At 57.4% G+C, this 21,839-nt stretch overlaps 1 protein-coding gene across 1 annotated transcript in view; it reads right to left on the bottom strand.

The window, feature by feature from the left end:
* VAV2 (vav guanine nucleotide exchange factor 2) overlaps nt 1–21,839 on the bottom strand; it is a 235,683-nt gene that overhangs the window by 109,245 nt on the left and 104,599 nt on the right. The window contains exon 3 of the mRNA XM_048512184.1: nt 6,442–6,500. Coding sequence (XP_048368141.1) covers nt 6,442–6,500 — 59 coding nt within the window. The remainder of the gene's footprint in view (nt 1–6,441; nt 6,501–21,839) is intronic.

The raw sequence follows: 21,839 nt of genomic DNA, 5'->3' as shown, positions 1-21,839 counted from the left end.
CCACCCCCCCCCCCCCCCACCCCCCCCCCCCCCCACCCCCCCCCCCCCCCACCCCCCCCCCCCCCCACCCCCCCCCCCCCCCACCCCCCCCCCCCCCCACCCCCCCCCCCCCCCACCCCCCCCCCCCCCCACCCCCCCCCCCCCCCACCCCCCCCCCCCCCCACCCCCCCCCCCCCCCACCCCCCCCCCCCCCCACCCCCCCCCCCCCCCACCCCCCCCCCCCCCCACCCCCCCCCCCCCCCACCCCCCCCCCCCCCCACCCCCCCCCCCCCCCACCCCCCCCCCCCCCCACCCCCCCCCCCCCCCACCCCCCCCCCCCCCCACCCCCCCCCCCCCCCACCCCCCCCCCCCCCCACCCCCCCCCCCCCCCACCCCCCCCCCCCCCCACCCCCCCCCCCCCCCACCCCCCCCCCCCCCCACCCCCCCCCCCCCCCACCCCCCCCCCCCCCCACCCCCCCCCCCCCCCACCCCCCCCCCCCCCCACCCCCCCCCCCCCCCACCCCCCCCCCCCCCCACCCCCCCCCCCCCCCACCCCCCCCCCCCCCCACCCCCCCCCCCCCCCACCCCCCCCCCCCCCCACCCCCCCCCCCCCCCACCCCCCCCCCCCCCCACCCCCCCCCCCCCCCACCCCCCCCCCCCCCCACCCCCCCCCCCCCCCACCCCCCCCCCCCCCCACCCCCCCCCCCCCCCACCCCCCCCCCCCCCCACCCCCCCCCCCCCCCACCCCCCCCCCCCCCCACCCCCCCCCCCCCCCACCCCCCCCCCCCCCCACCCCCCCCCCCCCCCACCCCCCCCCCCCCCCACCCCCCCCCCCCCCCACCCCCCCCCCCCCCCACCCCCCCCCCCCCCCACCCCCCCCCCCCCCCACCCCCCCCCCCCCCCACCCCCCCCCCCCCCCACCCCCCCCCCCCCCCACCCCCCCCCCCCCCCACCCCCCCCCCCCCCCACCCCCCCCCCCCCCCACCCCCCCCCCCCCCCACCCCCCCCCCCCCCCACCCCCCCCCCCCCCCACCCCCCCCCCCCCCCACCCCCCCCCCCCCCCACCCCCCCCCCCCCCCACCCCCCCCCCCCCCCACCCCCCCCCCCCCCCACCCCCCCCCCCCCCCACCCCCCCCCCCCCCCACCCCCCCCCCCCCCCACCCCCCCCCCCCCCCACCCCCCCCCCCCCCCACCCCCCCCCCCCCCCACCCCCCCCCCCCCCCACCCCCCCCCCCCCCCACCCCCCCCCCCCCCCACCCCCCCCCCCCCCCACCCCCCCCCCCCCCCACCCCCCCCCCCCCCCACCCCCCCCCCCCCCCACCCCCCCCCCCCCCCACCCCCCCCCCCCCCCACCCCCCCCCCCCCCCACCCCCCCCCCCCCCCACCCCCCCCCCCCCCCACCCCCCCCCCCCCCCACCCCCCCCCCCCCCCACCCCCCCCCCCCCCCACCCCCCCCCCCCCCCACCCCCCCCCCCCCCCACCCCCCCCCCCCCCCACCCCCCCCCCCCCCCACCCCCCCCCCCCCCCACCCCCCCCCCCCCCCACCCCCCCCCCCCCCCACCCCCCCCCCCCCCCACCCCCCCCCCCCCCCACCCCCCCCCCCCCCCACCCCCCCCCCCCCCCACCCCCCCCCCCCCCCACCCCCCCCCCCCCCCACCCCCCCCCCCCCCCACCCCCCCCCCCCCCCACCCCCCCCCCCCCCCACCCCCCCCCCCCCCCACCCCCCCCCCCCCCCACCCCCCCCCCCCCCCACCCCCCCCCCCCCCCACCCCCCCCCCCCCCCACCCCCCCCCCCCCCCACCCCCCCCCCCCCCCACCCCCCCCCCCCCCCACCCCCCCCCCCCCCCACCCCCCCCCCCCCCCACCCCCCCCCCCCCCCACCCCCCCCCCCCCCCACCCCCCCCCCCCCCCACCCCCCCCCCCCCCCACCCCCCCCCCCCCCCACCCCCCCCCCCCCCCACCCCCCCCCCCCCCCACCCCCCCCCCCCCCCACCCCCCCCCCCCCCCACCCCCCCCCCCCCCCACCCCCCCCCCCCCCCACCCCCCCCCCCCCCCACCCCCCCCCCCCCCCACCCCCCCCCCCCCCCACCCCCCCCCCCCCCCACCCCCCCCCCCCCCCACCCCCCCCCCCCCCCACCCCCCCCCCCCCCCACCCCCCCCCCCCCCCACCCCCCCCCCCCCCCACCCCCCCCCCCCCCCACCCCCCCCCCCCCCCACCCCCCCCCCCCCCCACCCCCCCCCCCCCCCACCCCCCCCCCCCCCCACCCCCCCCCCCCCCCACCCCCCCCCCCCCCCACCCCCCCCCCCCCCCACCCCCCCCCCCCCCCACCCCCCCCCCCCCCCACCCCCCCCCCCCCCCACCCCCCCCCCCCCCCACCCCCCCCCCCCCCCACCCCCCCCCCCCCCCACCCCCCCCCCCCCCCACCCCCCCCCCCCCCCACCCCCCCCCCCCCCCACCCCCCCCCCCCCCCACCCCCCCCCCCCCCCACCCCCCCCCCCCCCCACCCCCCCCCCCCCCCACCCCCCCCCCCCCCCACCCCCCCCCCCCCCCACCCCCCCCCCCCCCCACCCCCCCCCCCCCCCACCCCCCCCCCCCCCCACCCCCCCCCCCCCCCACCCCCCCCCCCCCCCACCCCCCCCCCCCCCCACCCCCCCCCCCCCCCACCCCCCCCCCCCCCCACCCCCCCCCCCCCCCACCCCCCCCCCCCCCCACCCCCCCCCCCCCCCACCCCCCCCCCCCCCCACCCCCCCCCCCCCCCACCCCCCCCCCCCCCCACCCCCCCCCCCCCCCACCCCCCCCCCCCCCCACCCCCCCCCCCCCCCACCCCCCCCCCCCCCCACCCCCCCCCCCCCCCACCCCCCCCCCCCCCCACCCCCCCCCCCCCCCACCCCCCCCCCCCCCCACCCCCCCCCCCCCCCACCCCCCCCCCCCCCCACCCCCCCCCCCCCCCACCCCCCCCCCCCCCCACCCCCCCCCCCCCCCACCCCCCCCCCCCCCCACCCCCCCCCCCCCCCACCCCCCCCCCCCCCCACCCCCCCCCCCCCCCACCCCCCCCCCCCCCCACCCCCCCCCCCCCCCACCCCCCCCCCCCCCCACCCCCCCCCCCCCCCACCCCCCCCCCCCCCCACCCCCCCCCCCCCCCACCCCCCCCCCCCCCCACCCCCCCCCCCCCCCACCCCCCCCCCCCCCCACCCCCCCCCCCCCCCACCCCCCCCCCCCCCCACCCCCCCCCCCCCCCACCCCCCCCCCCCCCCACCCCCCCCCCCCCCCACCCCCCCCCCCCCCCACCCCCCCCCCCCCCCACCCCCCCCCCCCCCCACCCCCCCCCCCCCCCACCCCCCCCCCCCCCCACCCCCCCCCCCCCCCACCCCCCCCCCCCCCCACCCCCCCCCCCCCCCACCCCCCCCCCCCCCCACCCCCCCCCCCCCCCACCCCCCCCCCCCCCCACCCCCCCCCCCCCCCACCCCCCCCCCCCCCCACCCCCCCCCCCCCCCACCCCCCCCCCCCCCCACCCCCCCCCCCCCCCACCCCCCCCCCCCCCCACCCCCCCCCCCCCCCACCCCCCCCCCCCCCCACCCCCCCCCCCCCCCACCCCCCCCCCCCCCCACCCCCCCCCCCCCCCACCCCCCCCCCCCCCCACCCCCCCCCCCCCCCACCCCCCCCCCCCCCCACCCCCCCCCCCCCCCACCCCCCCCCCCCCCCACCCCCCCCCCCCCCCACCCCCCCCCCCCCCCACCCCCCCCCCCCCCCACCCCCCCCCCCCCCCACCCCCCCCCCCCCCCACCCCCCCCCCCCCCCACCCCCCCCCCCCCCCACCCCCCCCCCCCCCCACCCCCCCCCCCCCCCACCCCCCCCCCCCCCCACCCCCCCCCCCCCCCACCCCCCCCCCCCCCCACCCCCCCCCCCCCCCACCCCCCCCCCCCCCCACCCCCCCCCCCCCCCACCCCCCCCCCCCCCCACCCCCCCCCCCCCCCACCCCCCCCCCCCCCCACCCCCCCCCCCCCCCACCCCCCCCCCCCCCCACCCCCCCCCCCCCCCACCCCCCCCCCCCCCCACCCCCCCCCCCCCCCACCCCCCCCCCCCCCCACCCCCCCCCCCCCCCACCCCCCCCCCCCCCCACCCCCCCCCCCCCCCACCCCCCCCCCCCCCCACCCCCCCCCCCCCCCACCCCCCCCCCCCCCCACCCCCCCCCCCCCCCACCCCCCCCCCCCCCCACCCCCCCCCCCCCCCACCCCCCCCCCCCCCCACCCCCCCCCCCCCCCACCCCCCCCCCCCCCCACCCCCCCCCCCCCCCACCCCCCCCCCCCCCCACCCCCCCCCCCCCCCACCCCCCCCCCCCCCCACCCCCCCCCCCCCCCACCCCCCCCCCCCCCCACCCCCCCCCCCCCCCACCCCCCCCCCCCCCCACCCCCCCCCCCCCCCACCCCCCCCCCCCCCCACCCCCCCCCCCCCCCACCCCCCCCCCCCCCCACCCCCCCCCCCCCCCACCCCCCCCCCCCCCCACCCCCCCCCCCCCCCACCCCCCCCCCCCCCCACCCCCCCCCCCCCCCACCCCCCCCCCCCCCCACCCCCCCCCCCCCCCACCCCCCCCCCCCCCCACCCCCCCCCCCCCCCACCCCCCCCCCCCCCCACCCCCCCCCCCCCCCACCCCCCCCCCCCCCCACCCCCCCCCCCCCCCACCCCCCCCCCCCCCCACCCCCCCCCCCCCCCACCCCCCCCCCCCCCCACCCCCCCCCCCCCCCACCCCCCCCCCCCCCCACCCCCCCCCCCCCCCACCCCCCCCCCCCCCCACCCCCCCCCCCCCCCACCCCCCCCCCCCCCCACCCCCCCCCCCCCCCACCCCCCCCCCCCCCAACCCCCCGCCCAACCCACCCCCCCCCCCCCCCACCCCTCCCCCCCCGCCTTCCCCCCTGCCCTCCCCCCCCCCCCCCCACCCCACCCCCCCCCCCCCCCGCCCCCTCCCCGCCGGCCCCCACCCCGCCCACCCCCCCCCCCCCCCCCCCCCCACCCCCCCTCCCTCCCCCCCCCCCCCCCCACCCCCCACCCCCCCCCGCCCCCCCCCCCCCCCCCCCCCCCCCCCTCCCCCCCCCCCCCCCCCCCCCCCCCCCCCACCCCCCCCCCACCTGGTGGGCCACTGCGAGTAGCAGAGAGCTGGACTAGATGGACTCTGGTCTGATCCAGCAGGCTCTTCCTTATATTCTTAAGGCCCTTGCTTTCACCTCCTGCAGGTGAGCTCCCAAAGGCACCTGGTGGGCCACTGCTAGTAGCAGAGAGCTGGACTAGATGGACTCTGGTCTGATCCAGCTGGCTCTTCCTTATGTTCTTAAGGCCCTTGCTTTCACATCCTGCATGTGAGCTCCCAAAGGCACCTGGTGGGCCACTGCGAGTAGCAGAGAGCTGGACTAGATGGACTCTGGTCTGATCCAGCAGGCTTGTTCTTATGTTCTTAACAAATTAAACAAAGTCTCCCTCTTAGAGTTTTAGTTTTAAAAAGTTTTTAAAAGCCACCTCAGCAAAATGCTTGCCTGCAATTTCATCTCCAATGAGATGGGCATCTTCCCCTTCCTCCTTGAAATATCTGTGAGTCTGAAACCAGGATGGCAGAGAAGCTGGCAGAGAAATGCTGCTACTCCCCACCCCACCCCCACCCACCCCTCCCACTTTGTGCCACAAATTACAAAAGCTAAATGCACGTAGTTAGGCAGGCTTGTAAAACGCCTTAACGATTTTTTAAGCTCAGGCACATGAAATGCTCCATATGCTCCAAGATGCTGATCACAGTGGAAAGGAAGGTCACCCGCTGCACGCTTGGCTATATTTTTCTCTGCATTGAAGATGTTTTAATAGGCAGGACAACCCTTAGAAACACGACACACAGCATCATGCTGCTTGTCATGCTCACTTGAGCATGTACGAAACGGCCAAATGTTTCAGGGATGCTTCCCACGTTCAGTACCACACGGGCAATTTTGACTTCAGGACCTGGGGTAAAACGTCTTCTTGGGGATCTCAGAGGTGGCTGTGGGTTGGAACAGTATACAGTAGAGTCCCCCTGTCATCTAGGGGACTTATTCTTGTCCTGGTTCCCCCTCTTTGGGAGGGTTTAAGTGGGGTTATTGCTGACGCCATTTTTATTGAATCTACCGCTGTGTTTTAAAAATTTTTTAATTTAAATCTAAATTTTAATTTAATGGGTTTTTTTGTCTGTATATTTTGTATGTGGAATCTGTGTTGTGCACCGCCCAGAGCCCTTCGGGGGTTGGGCGGTATAAAAATCCAATAAATAAATAAATAAACAAATAAACAAACTAACTAACTAACAAATAAATAGCGCGCGCCGCTCTCCCCAACTTCACAGAGCAGCCCGTGTTTACATACTGGGAGAAAAAAGTCAGCTTGAAAACTACCCCCCACCCTTAATCTTTAAAAGCCATATGGTGGGAAACAAATGCAAATCTTACCGGATTCCTTTGTTTTGCGCAATGCTGTGATGAGAAAGTCTGGAGACGGCTGATATTACCTGATAGGAGAGAGAGAGAAAGAAAACCAAGATAAGGCCCAGAGACCAAAGCAAGAATTAAACATCACGATAATATGTATGAAGGTCTTTTTTGCTTCTGCATTACAAATATTAGCTTACACATCAATGGTTGCAATTAGACAATTTTTGACCCTGGCTAACCAGCTGCGTTTCGGCTAAACGGCCTTCCTCAGTGGTCAAAACTAAAAACATCCAACATCCAGAGTAGAAATAATGTTTATTATAATATGTTGTAATCTTAAATGACTGAGATAAATTGATTTGGAAAAATCACTTCCAAAGGCACCTGGGTATTTACACTACATTAGACTCTTCAATGAGACATTGATCAATTGTCCCAGTATGTACCAAATTCTTGAAGGAAAGATGATATATGTCTGCTGTCGCAATGTTTTCATTATGTCTCAGTTACAACAGTCATAAGTCTGGAGTAAATAGTATCAAGTAAAGTGCTTTTTCTTTACACTTATTTTCTTCTGTACATCAAGCACAACCCAGGCTGCATTTCACGGCCCCCAGAAACCTTATATTTGTAACCAAGGCACCACTAGAGGGAGCAAGTTCCTATAATGCCCACTGAAGTCCCTGGGGGGCAGCAAGAGGTTGGACCCAACAGCATAATGGCAGGGCTGCAGCTTGGAAATTCGTCTTCGATGCAGCAAGGGTGCTTTGCTCTCCAGCGACACACGCTCTCCCTCAACTGCCAGAGATCTCCTGCTTCCAACCTCCTGTCCATTCTTCCTTGCTGCCCCATGCTCCTGCCAGCACACCCACCCTTTATTTTTCTTCTTACTACTCCTCAAAAGCTAACTCTGAATACGCCCCCCCCCCCCCCGGCCAACCAAGTCTGTCCCCCTTCACCATTCCTGTTTCCCCCTCCGTGTTGCCAAATTTTAAGCCTGAAGCTCTTGGGTCAGGGATCCAGCCCCTTCGACTACATTACAGCGCAACATCACTCAGGTATAAATAAATCACAATGGCTACAACACAGCTAGTCAACTCAACTTCAACTGACCTTTATTAGGCATATCAGAAAAATACAAAATACAAGACAGAGACGGTGTTAAAACAGGACATGAAACTGGACAAAGCACGTAAGGTTGGTACAGAAGAGGTGGTCAGACTTCCATTATGTCTTTGACTTGAGCACTTCTAATACAAATTCAGCGGTTTTTCCAGTAATCCTGCCATCGCTATTATTGAGCAGGTGAATAGTCTTTGTCCGAGAAGCTGTGACTAGCCCAAGGTCACCCAGCTGGCGTGTGTGGGAGTGCCCAGGCTAATCTGAATTCCCCAGATAAGCCTCCACAGCTCAGGCGGCAGAGCGGGGAATCAAACCCGGTTCCTCCAGATTAGATACACGAGCTCTTAACCTCCTACGCCACTGCTGCTCCTGTGGAATGAGAAACTCATGAACAGAAGCTGCACAACAGACCTCTGCTTGTGTGACTGTGATTGTAGCTGACACGTTGCCCAGCTATGGCAAATGACCTGCAGACTGACCGACTGCTGTGGTCAGTGAAGAATGGCTGCCGAGCCTGCGCCCCCCAGGGTCATGCCTGGATTCCAAGTGAGGAGGGGAAGCAAATCCTAAACTCTGCAGTAATCTCCGTCTGGATACATTAACATCATTTCAATACTTAACGTTGCTTCGGCTAGTCATGAGGAGCAGTCTGCAATTCCGCCTCCCGCCAACACACACCGGAAAAATTGTGCAAATTGTGGCTGTTTTCATTTGCAATCCTACCAGTTGCTACTGATCTTATTGGTGTTGTTGTAAATACTTTTATTCTATTTTCTGAATGTGAGGCCGGGAGGGGGGTGTGTGTGTCAGCAACTTGTGTAAAGAAGCCACTGAAAATAAATTAAATAAGCGTGTGAATAATCCATGAAGACAGTTCAGGGGGTGGCCCTGTTGGTCTGTGGTAGAACAATTAGATTTGAACTTTAGAGACTAACAAGATTTTTGGGGTATCAGCCTGCAAATTCCACGTATTGGCGAAGGTTTTCACAGCTGGAGCCCACGGTCTGTTATGGGTTTTCCGGGCTGTGTGGCTGTGGTCTTGTAGCTTTAGCTTCTAACGTTTCATCTGCTTCATCTGGGGAATTCAGATTAGCCTGTACACTCCCACACACGCCAGCTGGGTGACCTTGGGCTTGTCACAGTTCTTCGGAGCTCTCTCAGCCCCACCCACCTCACAGGGTGTTTGTTGTGAGGGGGGAAGGGCAAGGAGATTGTAAGCCCCTTTGAGTCTCCTACAGGAGAGAAAGGGGCGATATGAATCCAAACTTCTCCTCCTCCTCCTCCTCCTCCTCCTCCTCCTCCTCCTCCTCCTCCTCCTCCTCTTCTTCTTCTTCTTCTTCTTCTTCTTCTTCTTCTTCTTCGATGACTGGCATCTTCAGAGGCATGTCACAGCGAAATGTGTTTCTCTGTGCAGGGAGAAACATATCTTGCTGTGACATACCTCTGAAGATTCCAGCCATAGATGTGGGCAAAATATTAGGAGAAAATCTACCAACCCACAGCCACACAGCCTGAAAAACCCACAATAACCCGCCAAAGTTCCCTTCGTCACTTGTATCTGATTAAGAGAGGTTAGACTCAAAAATTTAAATTCCAAAAATCTTGTTGGTGTCTCAGGTGCTACCAGACTCAAATCTAGAGGAACAATCCAGCTCTCCCTGTTGTTTGTGACACTTCTGCAGGGTTGTTGTGAGGCTACAATGGAGAGTGTTGTGAGCTGTTTTGGGTCCCCACTGGGAAAAAAGTGGGATATAAATGAAAAAAGTAAATGAATGTACTAAATTAACTAAGCAAATAAATTTTCAAGCGTAAGTATGAGAAACACACTTTTGTAAAAACAAAAACTGGGACTCTCAGGAAACTTGATCTTACTTTCAGCTCAATATTCAGACCTCCTTCCAAGCTCGGAAGAACGACCACAGCCGAGGCCAAGAACTTCAAAAGCTTCCTCAAGCAGTCTTCCCAACCGTTAAATCCAGGTCAACAATATTATAGCCCCCCTCCCTGTGAAATGTGTGGGGGGGGGGGTTAGGCTGGGAGGAAGCAACTGTCTGAGAAGATTTGTCTGAGGTGAGACTTCAATCTCACATCTCGCTTTGTCTGTCCTGATGACCCCTTCACATCCTTGACTAAGGGCCCAATTAGACTTGTGCCACTGATTCTCAAAAACATAGTAAGCCTTCTACTCAGTCGGGCTCTTGATCCATCATGATCAGAATTGTCTGCTCAGCAGCTCTCCAGGGCAGATTTTTTGTAACACCTACTCTAAGCCCACCTGCAAGAGATCTGAGAGCCCTTGAGCAACAGGAATTAGGAGCTAAATCCCCATCCCTGAATGTAAATTGCCCTCTCTCTATCGGTGGGTTATGGTCCTTCTTGCACATCTGTACCCTTCCAATGCTGCTAGAACACAGCCATACAGCCAGAGGTGGGATCCAGCAGGTTCTCACAGGTTCCCGAGAGTAGGTTACTCATTATTTGTGTGTGCCGAGAGGGGGTTACCAATTGGTGATTTTGCCACGTGATTTTTGCCTTAGTTACGCCCCTCCTCTCAGCAGTAGCGCGCAGAACTGGAAGCAGTCTAGCAGGATGTGCACTGGCGTGCGTGGCAGCCTGCGCCTGCGTGCATTCGTTTCCCGCCCGAGGACCGGCACAATGGCTGCGTCCTTGCCACAGCCCCGCCCAGGAATGCCCCGGCCCCAGAATGCCCGGCCACGCCCCTGTCGTGCTCCGCCCAGCCCCCTTGGCGCTACGCCACAGTTTGAATCCCACCACCATGGGAACCTGTTACTAAAATTTTTGGATCCCACCACTGTATACAGCCCGGAAACCACAGCGCCTTGACTATACTGATTCTCCAAAAGATTTTAATACTCCTGAACTCAGGGGGGAAATGTTACTAATTGGGAACCAGGGTCAAGCGGACCCCAACAAAATCATGGTTAGAATACAACTGTGAGAAATCATTTGACGACTCTAACTTAACACAGGAAAATAGGAAATGGAACTAATGATTACAGTTGGAAGTACAAAGGAACAACTCTACTGGGGCCTAAATGGGCAAAGTTAATGATGACAGTTGGCCATTTAAGACTTCCAAGAGATATTAATTAAAAATACTGGATAGTTAACACTTCTTTTAACTGCTGTGTCACATAAATTAGCAAGTGGTATTGGTGTTAAAATTAACAAATTGCATTACATTTATTTCTCCCCTCTTGAGAATAATCAGTGTTCCACTTCCCATTGTCTTGCTTTAATTGTCTTTTAGTGACAAAATGGGAAGCAACCGAGACACACATCCCTTGTGCTGGTTAGGAAATGAGTCTACTGTGACCTTCTAAAAATGAAAACCAGAAAGAGAATTCCAGGTGGCAGAAAAACATGAAATCACAGCTTGACCAGGTGGTGGTAGAAAGTGTCATCAAGTGTCAGCCAGTGGCGTAGTGTCCACGGGGTGGCGGAGGCATGGCTGGGCTGTCGAGAGGACATGGCAGGGGCGTTCCGGGGCGGGCGACTTGGCGCAGTTTCCCCTTGCTCCGCCTCTGGTGTCAGCTGACTTACAGTAACCCCTCACAGGATTTTTAAACCAAGGGATGAACTGAGGTTGTTGGCCACTACCTGCCTCTCGGTTGCGACTCTGGACTTCCTTTGTGGTCTTCCATCCCAACACTAACCAAGGCTGACCCCAGTTAGCTTCTGGTTAACCCCAGGAGCAGCAGTGGCGTAGTGTATCTAATCTGGAGGAACCGGGTTTGATTCTCTGCTCTGCCGCCTGAGTTGTGGAGGCTTATCTGGGGAATTCAGATTAGCCTGTGCACTCCCACACACGCCAGCTGGGTGACCTTGGGCTAGTCACAGCTTCTCGGAGCTCTCTCAGCCCCACCCACCTCACAGGGTGTTTGTTGTGAGGGCAAGGAGATTGTAAGCCCCTTTGAGTCTCCTACAGAAGAGAAAGGGGGGATATAAATCCAAACTCTTCTTCTTCTTCTGAGGTCCAATGAGGCTGGGCTAGCTGGGCTATCTCAGTCAGGGCTGATCTCATAGAGATGACCACGCATTCTACCACAATTCTGCATTTAACGTGTTTTTAAAAACAGCCTACCATTTCGCAGGATGAGCTAGATAGCCAGGCCAGATGGGAGATAAGTCACATTGGCTTACTGCAGCCCATTCGATGACCTCAGGATCCAGCCAGCTTTCCCTCTCAGTTTCACCCAAATTCTCTCCATACCTGTCCAGGGACAGGGCTGCCTCCCAGCACTCAGAAGCCTGTTCTGCCCCCCTCCTTGTCACAAATGCCCTCCCAGGGACTCTGGAGAACCCCATAGCTGGCAGCTCCAACCCTGGACTTACCAAAAAGAACCAGGAAGTCAGAAGCGGGGGGGGGGGGGGCTGCAGAGAAATGGTAGTCGGGCCTAAGCAGCAACAGCAGGCCTCTACAGTTCCAGGCAATGGGAAGGAGGCAGCTCAGCCCTAGTCAAGCTGCAATCAGCAGTTCTCTGCAGTGATAGAATGTGTGTGTGTGTGGGGTCAACACAGCCCCAGCCAGGCTGCAATCAAGGAAGAGGGCCAGGAAAGCTGAAGAGCCAGTCCCTGGCCGGCAGGGCTCAAGAGAGGCCTCAACAGCCACTAGCAGGCTGGAGCAGGGAGCTCCCAGGAGGGATGGAACCTCCTGAGGAGAATAAAAGGGAGGCAGGGCAAGAGGGAAGAGGCCAGTGTGGGGCAGGGGCTCAAGACTGCAGGAGTGCTGTTAAGTGCCTGGTGGAAAGAAAGAGCCTATGAACAGAAGCCAGAGTTGTGTCTTGTTTGTTTCGGAAGGGAAGTCAAGTCCCTACGAGGCCAAGGTGGCCGGCAGAGGGGCACTCATAACACCATAGCCCCCATCTCATGTGGCTTTTGTGCAAGCGGGTCTCACAATTCCCTCCATTGCCTTTTAGAGTGATCAAGATACCAACAGCAACCCTGAACATAAGAACATGAGAACAAGCCAGCTGCATCAGACCAGAGTCCATCTAGTCCAGCTCTCTGCTACTCACAGTGGCCCACCAGGTGCCATTGGGAGCTCACAGGCAGGAGGTGAAAGCAAGGGCCTTCTGCTGCTGCTGCTCCCGATCACCTGGACTGTTAAGGCATTTGCAATCTCAGATCAAGGAGGATCAAGATTGGGAGCCATAGATCGACTTCTCCTCCATCAATCTGTCCAAGCCCCTTTTTAAAGTTATCCAGGTGAGTGGCCATCACCACCTCCTGTGGCAGCATATTCCAAACACCAATCACACGTTGCGTGAAGAAGTGTTTCCTTTTACTAGTCCTAATTCTTCCCCCCAGCATTTTCAATGGATGCCCCCTGGTTCTAGTATTGTGAGAAAGAGAGAGAAATTTCTCTCTGTCGACATTTTCTACCCCATGCATAATTGTATAGACTTCAATCATAACCCCCCTCAGACGTCTCCTCTCCAAACTAAAGAGTCCCAAGAGCTGCAGCCTCTCCTCATAGGGAAGGTGCTCCAATCCTTCAATCATCCTCGTTGCCCTTCTCTGCACTTTTTCTATCTCCTCGATATCCTTTTTGAGATGCGGCGACCAGAACTGGACACAGGACTCCAGATGGAAGCCCGGGTCCACATGCAAAGGGTGGCTTCCATCCTGGAATTAAATCGCTCGCCCGTTGCCGCCGGCTTTGTTAACGAAGCAGGCAACACACGCATCATTAATATATTAGACAACCAGCGGCGAGCAGGTTGCACAGCAAAGAAGGCCTTACTCTTGGCACTGCTTCAATCCAGCTGGAAGCACAGGAGGACAGCTGGCCAGCGAACGCGGCAGCCCAGCACAGTTCCCCGAAAAGGAGCTGGATTTAGCAAGAAGCGACGATTAATGCATCTCAATTCCACTGTCCTGGCACAATAGCTACAATTCTAAAACAACGGTGCACCAATGGATTTGCATCACCCAAAGCATTGCAAAACAAAACACACACACAATCTCTATTACTCAAGTGTTCAGATTTCTGGACAATCACAGAAAAGTGCTCAGTTGCATAGAAATAAGAGACCACAGATGGTGGCAAGTTTGTATACTTGACAACGAACAGCAAGTTTGTATTCTTGACAATGGATCTGGGGAGGGGATGTTTCTCAGTGGTTGCTTCTGGTTCTGCCAGCACTAGCAAAAAGGCCAAATACAGGAATTATGCATCTCAGAAAAAAAGAGTCTGTGCTCTGAAACGTGTGCGGTAGATTGGATTCAAGTAATGGAAGCCCAGGTCCAAGCTTGACAGAAGAAGAAGAAGAAGAAGAAGAAGAAGAAGAAGAAGAAGAAGAAGAAGAAGAAGAAGAAGAAGAAGAAGAAGAAGAAGAAGAAGAAGAAGAAGAAGAAGAAGAAGAAGAAGAAGAGGAAGAAGAGGAAGAAGAAGGAGAAGAGGAAGAAGAAAAAGAAGAAGGAGGAAGAGGAAGAAGAAAAGGAAGAAGAGGAAGAGGAAGAAGAAGAGGAAGAAGAAGAGGAGGAGGAGGAGGAGGAGGAGGAGGAGGAGGAGTTTGGATTATATCCCCCCTTTCTCTCCTGCAGAAGATTCAAAGGGGCTGACAATCTCCTTGCCCTTCCCCCTTCACAACAAACACCCTGTGAGGTGGGTGGGGCTGAGAGAGCTCCAAAGAACTGTGACTAGCCGAAGGTCACCCAGCTGGCGTGTGTGGGAGTGCCCAGGCTAATCTGAATTCCCCAGAGAAGCCTCCACAGCTCAAGCAGCAGAGCTGGGAATCAAACCCGGTTCCTCCAGATTAGATACACAAGCTCTTAACCTCCTACGCCACTGCTGTCCATCCCAAATGGTAGCTGCATCTCTGCCTTCCTCTACAGTACACAATGTCTAGTACCACTTACCCAGGTTGGGACATCACATTCCCCCCACCCACCAGCAAAATCCAGAGCTGTGGAATAGGCATAATACTTTGTGATCTCTGTCATGGTTAAACATTACCAGATGCTACAGGGATGGGAGTTAAATGCATGGTCATTATTCTAGATGCGTTTTGGTGTCACGCTGCACTTGGGTAAGAGCTGCAGCCCTCTTCCAGCAGAGATGTACAAAGTGGTATTTCCAGGACCAATTAGATCATATCCTGTCCTTCTCAGCACTGGCGTCCCCCTCCAACACCTGGTCCCAGCTGCTGCGGAGACTCCCTTCCCTTCTACTGGACTGTAATTTGCCCATCATTTCAGCCTTTGTTCCCTGTGAGCCTCTTCAGGAGGTGAGTTTTGGCCAAAGAGCACAATTTAAACGTGATAAATAGATAGCAGCATGTTGGTTAGGGGCCAACCATCAATCAAAGGAGTATTCATTGATGATCAATCAATGCACTAATTAGTTCCTAAAATTTAAATAAATTTGAATATTCCTGTGTGGAGGGATTGAGGATACTAAAAGGAACATGAGCAAACTTAACAAAACTTGACCCTCACTCTTAGATTGAAAGAACCCCCTTTACTCTTCTGCAGCCCAGACTGGACAGAATCTTGACTCAAGAAAAGAAACACACGTCTTTGCTTTGCAATCTGAGGCCCCTTCCGCACACGCAAAATAATGCATTTTCAAACCGCTTTCACAACTGTTTGCAAGTGGATTTTGCTATTCCGCACAGTTTCAAAGAGCACTGGAAGCAGTGCTCTTTGAAAGTGCATTATTCTACATGTGCGGAATGAGCCTGAGTTTCAATTTACCCTTCTTAAACAGCTCTTTCCACTGGTTTTGATTCCTTCTGATCAGTTCAGCTTTGTCTCTGCGTATCAGAAAAAAAAATGCATCGCTTCTGATGCGCAGGCAAAACCAACGTCCTGGCCAGAGAGAGCGGCGTCTGTTGTGCTTCCGCCCAAGTAATGGCTCTGAGCTCTCAAAAGGAAGCATGACTAACTCAGTGCCTCCTATAGAAATTCAAGGGAGGAACATTTCATGAGTAATAAGTAAGGCACTCCCTCCAGTTTTAAAACACTCAGAAGTTTTGAGAAGGGCTGGATTGAACATAGCTGCAGGCCTATTATTATGGTTCTTATTTCAGACCCAGATCCCGAGTATTTATAACAACTTTACTATGAACATTCTGTTAACGCCTCTTGATTGTGTTGATTCATTATGTATAATAATTGGCTTCCCACCAGCTCACACGAATCAAGATCTAATTAAAGTTCAATGCAAGATGGTTCTGTGGGCGGGGGGGGGGGCGGGGGGGGCGGGGATTCTCCAGGGGCTAGATCCAGGCCCCACAGATTCTCCATATTATTGCTATCCCTCCCTCTTGTTACCGCTGCTGCTCGGGTAACATTAAGTGATTTCACCCTAACCCTAAATTGACAGTTACAAAACCTTAATTTAACTAAAGTATAATCCTAAACATTGGGCAGCTAATAAATTCAACATTGAGGGGGCTTACATTAAACCTTAAAAGGGACAAAGGCAATAAGGAAACCATGTAAAATATCAGCACATTTGTATGTACGCGTTCTTTCCAAGCCTTGCGGAGGCTTCCGGACAACACTGGTCTCTTTGTTCTGATCCTTAGCCAGTGTAGTTCAGGTAACTCGACTCAGGAAAATATTTTGGCTATGTTCCTGGTGGTAACACTCTGGCAGCCCCGTTTGTGAGAGGGCAGAGCTGGAGGCAGGGAACTACCAAGCTGCAGAATAACTGGGGCTGAACTTCCTCCTTCGCCTGTCCAAAAGAACACATCATTGCCTTCTGGGGAAGGCACATTTAGTACAGCCAACACATTGCCAGAAGGGCCACAGCCAGGACTTCCAAACATCTGCACAGACAAAATCCTCGTTCATCTAAGTGCTTTAGCAGTATGGAGTAATTACTACCGACAGCAATTGCTGGCAGTGCGCTTTGGGACTGGATTCCATAGAGAACATCAGAAGAGCTCTGCGGGATCAAACAAGTGGTCCATATAATTCAGAATCCTGTCTCACACAGTGGTCTACCAAGTTGCCCAGCTGGGTCAGTAAAATGGAACAGAGACTGAGGCCTTCTTCTGCTGCCTCTTAAGAGTTGGGATTCAACTGCTTATTGCCTCTGAACATGGAGGTTCCCTTTAGTCACCATGGCTAGTAGCCACTGACAGACCTCTCCTCATAAATCTATTCAATCCCCGTTTAAAGCTGTCCTCTGTCACATCCACTGTCCCCACACAATGACCTTGTAAACTAGGACAGTAGTTCTGTCTCCACGTTGCAGAGGGTGATGCTGAAAGCTTGAAGTCACCGTCTGATAGGAGATCTGAACCCTCGTTTATAGCACAGATGATGCGGTGCTACTCCAGTTCTCAACGGCCAGTCTGTTCATTTAAATCAGTCTGTCTTACTCTCACCAGAAATATATCACTGCCCCGGCTCCTTATTTAACTTATCTGGATAACAAAGATCTAAGGAGAGCTTTTACTCTTGCAAGAAGTGCACATTTACCTTCTGCTGTCTTAGAAGGGAAATATCAAAAGATACCTTACGCTGCAAGGTTATGTTCTTGCTCTCTGAATTCTGTAGAAACTATAGAGTATATGTTATTAAAGTGTCCCCTTTATGAGGAGGCAAGGAAAAAATGCCTGTCACATCTACTACACAAGATGACATATTGTTCTGATAAAGTTTGTTGCGAAAAACTATTACAAGATAAGAAGGAGAATATTACTAAATGGGTAGCAAAATTCTGTCTATTCATTATGAAAAAGAAAAAATGATCTGAATATGGTATCCCCCTCAGATATTTTTGTTCCGTTTAGTATTTTTATGCTGTTTGGTGTGTTTACAAAGTATAATGATATATAGATGGATAGTGCTGGAATACGGGAGAGAGATCTGCATTCTTGTTTTGCTGTAGATATTTTGGAGATTTGTAATATATCTGGTCATTGACTGTAAATAAAGTCTTCTTCTTCTACTCTCACCAGGGATCCACAGGGACTAAAACCAACAGCAGAGAAATTCTCTAATAGAACTCCCAAGCAAATGCAAGCAAAAAAGGCCAACAGCCGCATCTGCGTTTTCACCTGCCAGCAAAATGAAAATAACGGATGGACTTCTGAGAAAAGGGGAATGCAAAGCCTGACATCTGGGAAAGGAAGGGACAGGAAGGTTTTGTTTTTTAAAGGTTTTTAAATACTTATCATGCTGTACTGAAGATGGGATTGCGATAAACAGGGGCAAACTGTAGCACCTTTGTCTTGTCAGCTAAGCGGTTTCCATTTCCTTCCTCTGAACTGCCGAGATGACTTGGAAAATGTGGCCACCTCGTACAAGAAGAGGCTGGATTCTGGCTACCCAGTGACCACTCTTTTCAGTGCCTCTTTCTCTGCCCCCACCCTATCCAGGCCTAGACAAAGAGGAGAACTGTGAGCAATCTCACACTCCGGTGAACAAATAAGCTTCTCAGAGGCTCTTTCCGCACATGCAGAATAATGCACTTTCAAACTGCTTTCAGTGTTCTTTGAAGCTGTGCGGAATGGCAAAAACAACTTGCAAACAGTTGTGAAAGTGGTTTGAAAACGCATTATTTTGCGTGTGTGGAAGGGGCCTGAGAGACAGACAAGTCATCTTTCTTAAGCCTTGCCAGGAAGTTCCCTCAATGCCGGAGCGTCTTGGCCCTCTCAAGGACACCTAAAGCCAAAATATGTGTGTAAAATGAAGCTGACCAATTGTTCCAAACCATTTTAAAAAGAGAGGGAAAGTGAAGCACAACAAAAATAAAAATAAAGATGGGCGTGCGCTTCACCAAGATATTTGCCCAGACACTGTTGGAAACAGGATGCTAGACTAGGCAGTTCCTTGGTCGAAACAGCAGGGATTTCCTTGATGCCTTCCCAGAATATAGATCCTGACAGGTCCAATCCTGACGAACTGATCAAGATCAGACTAAAAGAGTTGGAGGAGCACCAAGGCACAACCAAGACACACAGAAGTTCTATTTGAGGAAAGGGGGGTACCAGCTAATTTTGACTCCAAAGTCAGCTACACACGGCAACGACTTTTCTTTTTTCTTCTACTCTACAAAGTGCCGCCGTCTTTCATGGCAGCGACTAAATAACAACGTGTAGCTCAAAAGAGCTGGACGTGGCCCGCCACGGGTTCCCACTGCTCATACTTTACACCTCTCGTCTAAACAAGCTGCAGTCTCAATTCAGGGCTGCACAAGCCACAAGAATCACTTTGCCAGAAGAAGCATCTTAGTTCCAAAGTGGACCCAAGAATCTAGTGCAGAGTGCAATCCACTTTCAAATTTTTTTCTTTTTATTTCTGTTTATTTATTATTAGTTTTATATACCGCCCTCCCCCTGAGGGCTCAGGGCAGTTCACAACAGGTTAAAACAAACATTAAAACATAATTTAATATCAATTATATAAAAACAGAACCCATTTTAAAATGTGGATGGCGTCTGACTACTCCCCTCCCCCCCCTTGTCCCCACGGAAGGCCAGATGACATGATAACTGTTGTTGTTGTTTTTTAACCAGGTTGGCCAAAAGCCTGGCGGAACAGGTCCGTCTTGCAGGCCCTGCGGAAACTCTGTAAGTCCCGCAGGGCCCTGATCTCCCTAGGGAGCCTGTTCCACCAGGTAGGGGCCAGTGCTGAAAAGGCCCTGCCCCTCGTCGAGGCCAGCCTGATCATTTTGGGGCCAGGGATCACGAGTAGGTCCTCCTCCTAGGAGCGGAGGGGCCTACCGGGGCAATATGGGGAGAGGCAGTCCCTCAGGTATGCAGGTTTGCATTGTAAAGGTTAGAGCTGCCAGGGTGCAGGGATGTAAAGGACAGCACAGGATACATGGTTTGCCCTCTACAAAATGCAAAATCATGGGGCACAGGTAGGATGCACGGGAGAGAGAATGCATCCCTTGGCTCAGCCTTTCCAAACCACTGGGAGGATCTCTTCATCTCCACCACTGCCAGTGCAGTGAAGAGGACAAACTGAAGTCAGAGCAGCAGCAGCGAAGCAGCTCAGCGCGAAGCAAAGTCAATTCCAATTCAATTCAATGTTCATTAGCCACAGGCCATACACATGTAAACAGATACTTCAACCATAGCCCCACTCCCCACGGTTTACAAAAATATAAAACACATTGTGAGGATTTTCTCAAGCTTTAGAGTATAGAAGCACCACAGTTCCAATAATGTTAAACCACCAAAGCAAGTATCATAGATCCACACACAGCAGGATCTGATTGTAATTATAAAGGTGTTTTTTTAACCACCTTTATTACAACTTAGCTTGTATGTTTTGAACGTCAGTTAGACGTTCTCTAATTTTCGCTGCTAAAAACATGAATATCGCTACTTTAAATGTAACCTCAGGATACATGTCCGCCATCAGAAAGCAAACTTTCTCTTCCTCGCTACCTGTCAGGCCTGACGGGATATCATTGATATATTTGTTGCGGATAGCAGAGTAAAAAGGGCAATGAAGTGTGTAGTGTATTATGTCGTCACTCTGATTTAAACTACATCTGCATACACGTAACTCTTTTGGTGTTTTAGCATGTCTCCCCAGTAATTGTTCTGATTTAAACATCTGATATCTCAGGGAAGTGAATGATTTCCTTAGGTTTGCTTCCTTGAGATTTGTGAGATATTGTGCATAACATTTGTTCTTTTTGACGCAGGAGAACCATGGGGAGTATTTCTGAGTGGAAGCAAGTTGTTTGTCTTGTAGCGCATCTCTACTATAGAGCCAGGCACGACTCCATGTATAGCGCCCTTGGTGCCCTTGGCTACCAGGTAGATCGCCAGTCACCGGAAAGTTTCTTCCCAACGTAGTTTGCCAAAATCTGCTGCCCTGGTCACCTGCACTGTGAATGAGAGCTCCAGCTGACCAGATAGGCAAGCCTTTGCAAACTAGGGAAGACGGGCTTTTTTGTTTCCTCCGCAGCCACCAAGTTGCCACGGGCATCTGCCCAACGCCCTTCTGGCCAGGCACAGCTGCTAGGGCAGGTGGCACAACTTCAGCAGCTGTAAACCAGCCTCGCCGCATCAGCTCCCCACCATCCGTGGCCATAAAACCATCCAAAAAGGCCTTCCTTACAATGCCAAGCACTTCGCTCAGCCATACCCTCAACCACCCTCCCCCCAAATACTGGGTCAGCCCACATTTGGGGCCTGAAACACAACGGCCCACTTAGATCAATTATTCATGCCAAATGCACAATGCCAGTCACTCTTGCCACCTCACAACATGTGTTTGGAAACCTGGCAGCGAATGTAAAGTTAACAGCTACATGTTCCTTTTGTAAATTCGTCCTTTCAGGCAGCCAGAAGACAACGGGGCTTCATTGTCTCTCACACAAAACAGATCCGCAAATATCCAACTGCGAGAGAACAATTAACATGCTACAAAAATCAGAGGTTCCTATGAGCTCAAAGGAAACCTCCACATATACGAAGAGAAGGGCACTTGCTGAATCTCTGTACGAGCCACTGCTCCTGTTTTCCTCTTTCCAGCAAGGCATACCCACCCAAGAACCTGTGTAGGAATATGGGATGGAAATTCAGAAAATTAGTTTGCTCTATCTAACAGAAGTCTGAAAAACACTGTCCTGGGCCTTTCTAGAGTTTATTTTATTTTATTTTATTTTATTTTATTTTATTTTATTTTATTTTATTTTATTTTATTTTATTTTATTTATTTATTAATTAAGTAAGTAAGTAAGTAAGTAAGTAAGTAAGTAAGAAGTAAGTAAGTAAGTAAGTAAGTATACCGCCCTATCCCCGAAGGGCTCAGCTGGTTCCCTTCCAGTCCATGTTCCATTAGCTATGGCTTTGGCTGGTTCAAGTTTCTTGTGCTGAATTGGGAAATCCCAGACCGCCTATATAGCATACAATTTTTAATCTTTAGAAGCAGAAGGTTTGGATACTTTTTAAAGCTTGTGTAAAGGAATCTGAGAGGCAGAGGGGCCCATTCTATGTATTGTCTATAGCCAGCACCATGGATAGCTCCCTGGCAGGAGAGATGTTGCTTTCACCAGGAGCCCTTGTATTCATGGAACAGATTTGGGGGTTTCTAAAACCCAACCTCCTGATTCAAGCTCTAGAATATTTAAAGGTGAACCACAGGCTGGGAGTGATGCACTTGCACTTGCACTGATGCCACAGGATGGTACTTGCTACTACGTCAAGGTGAGCAGGGATTTCAGATGCTGGACATGAAAGAAGAGATTTGACCCACCCAGCCTTAGGAAATCCTTCAGCATCGAGGAAGCTCTCAAATTCAGAGCTTGGCTACATTTGCAACTCTGCTGTTTCAGTGCAAGATCACTA

The sequence above is a fragment of the Sphaerodactylus townsendi genome, linkage group LG12 (assembly GCF_021028975.2).
Source record: "Sphaerodactylus townsendi isolate TG3544 linkage group LG12, MPM_Stown_v2.3, whole genome shotgun sequence".
NCBI lineage: Eukaryota > Metazoa > Chordata > Lepidosauria > Squamata > Sphaerodactylidae > Sphaerodactylus > Sphaerodactylus townsendi.
The sequence above is the reverse complement of the archived record's forward strand: the minus strand, read 5'-3'. Positions and strand labels throughout refer to the sequence as shown.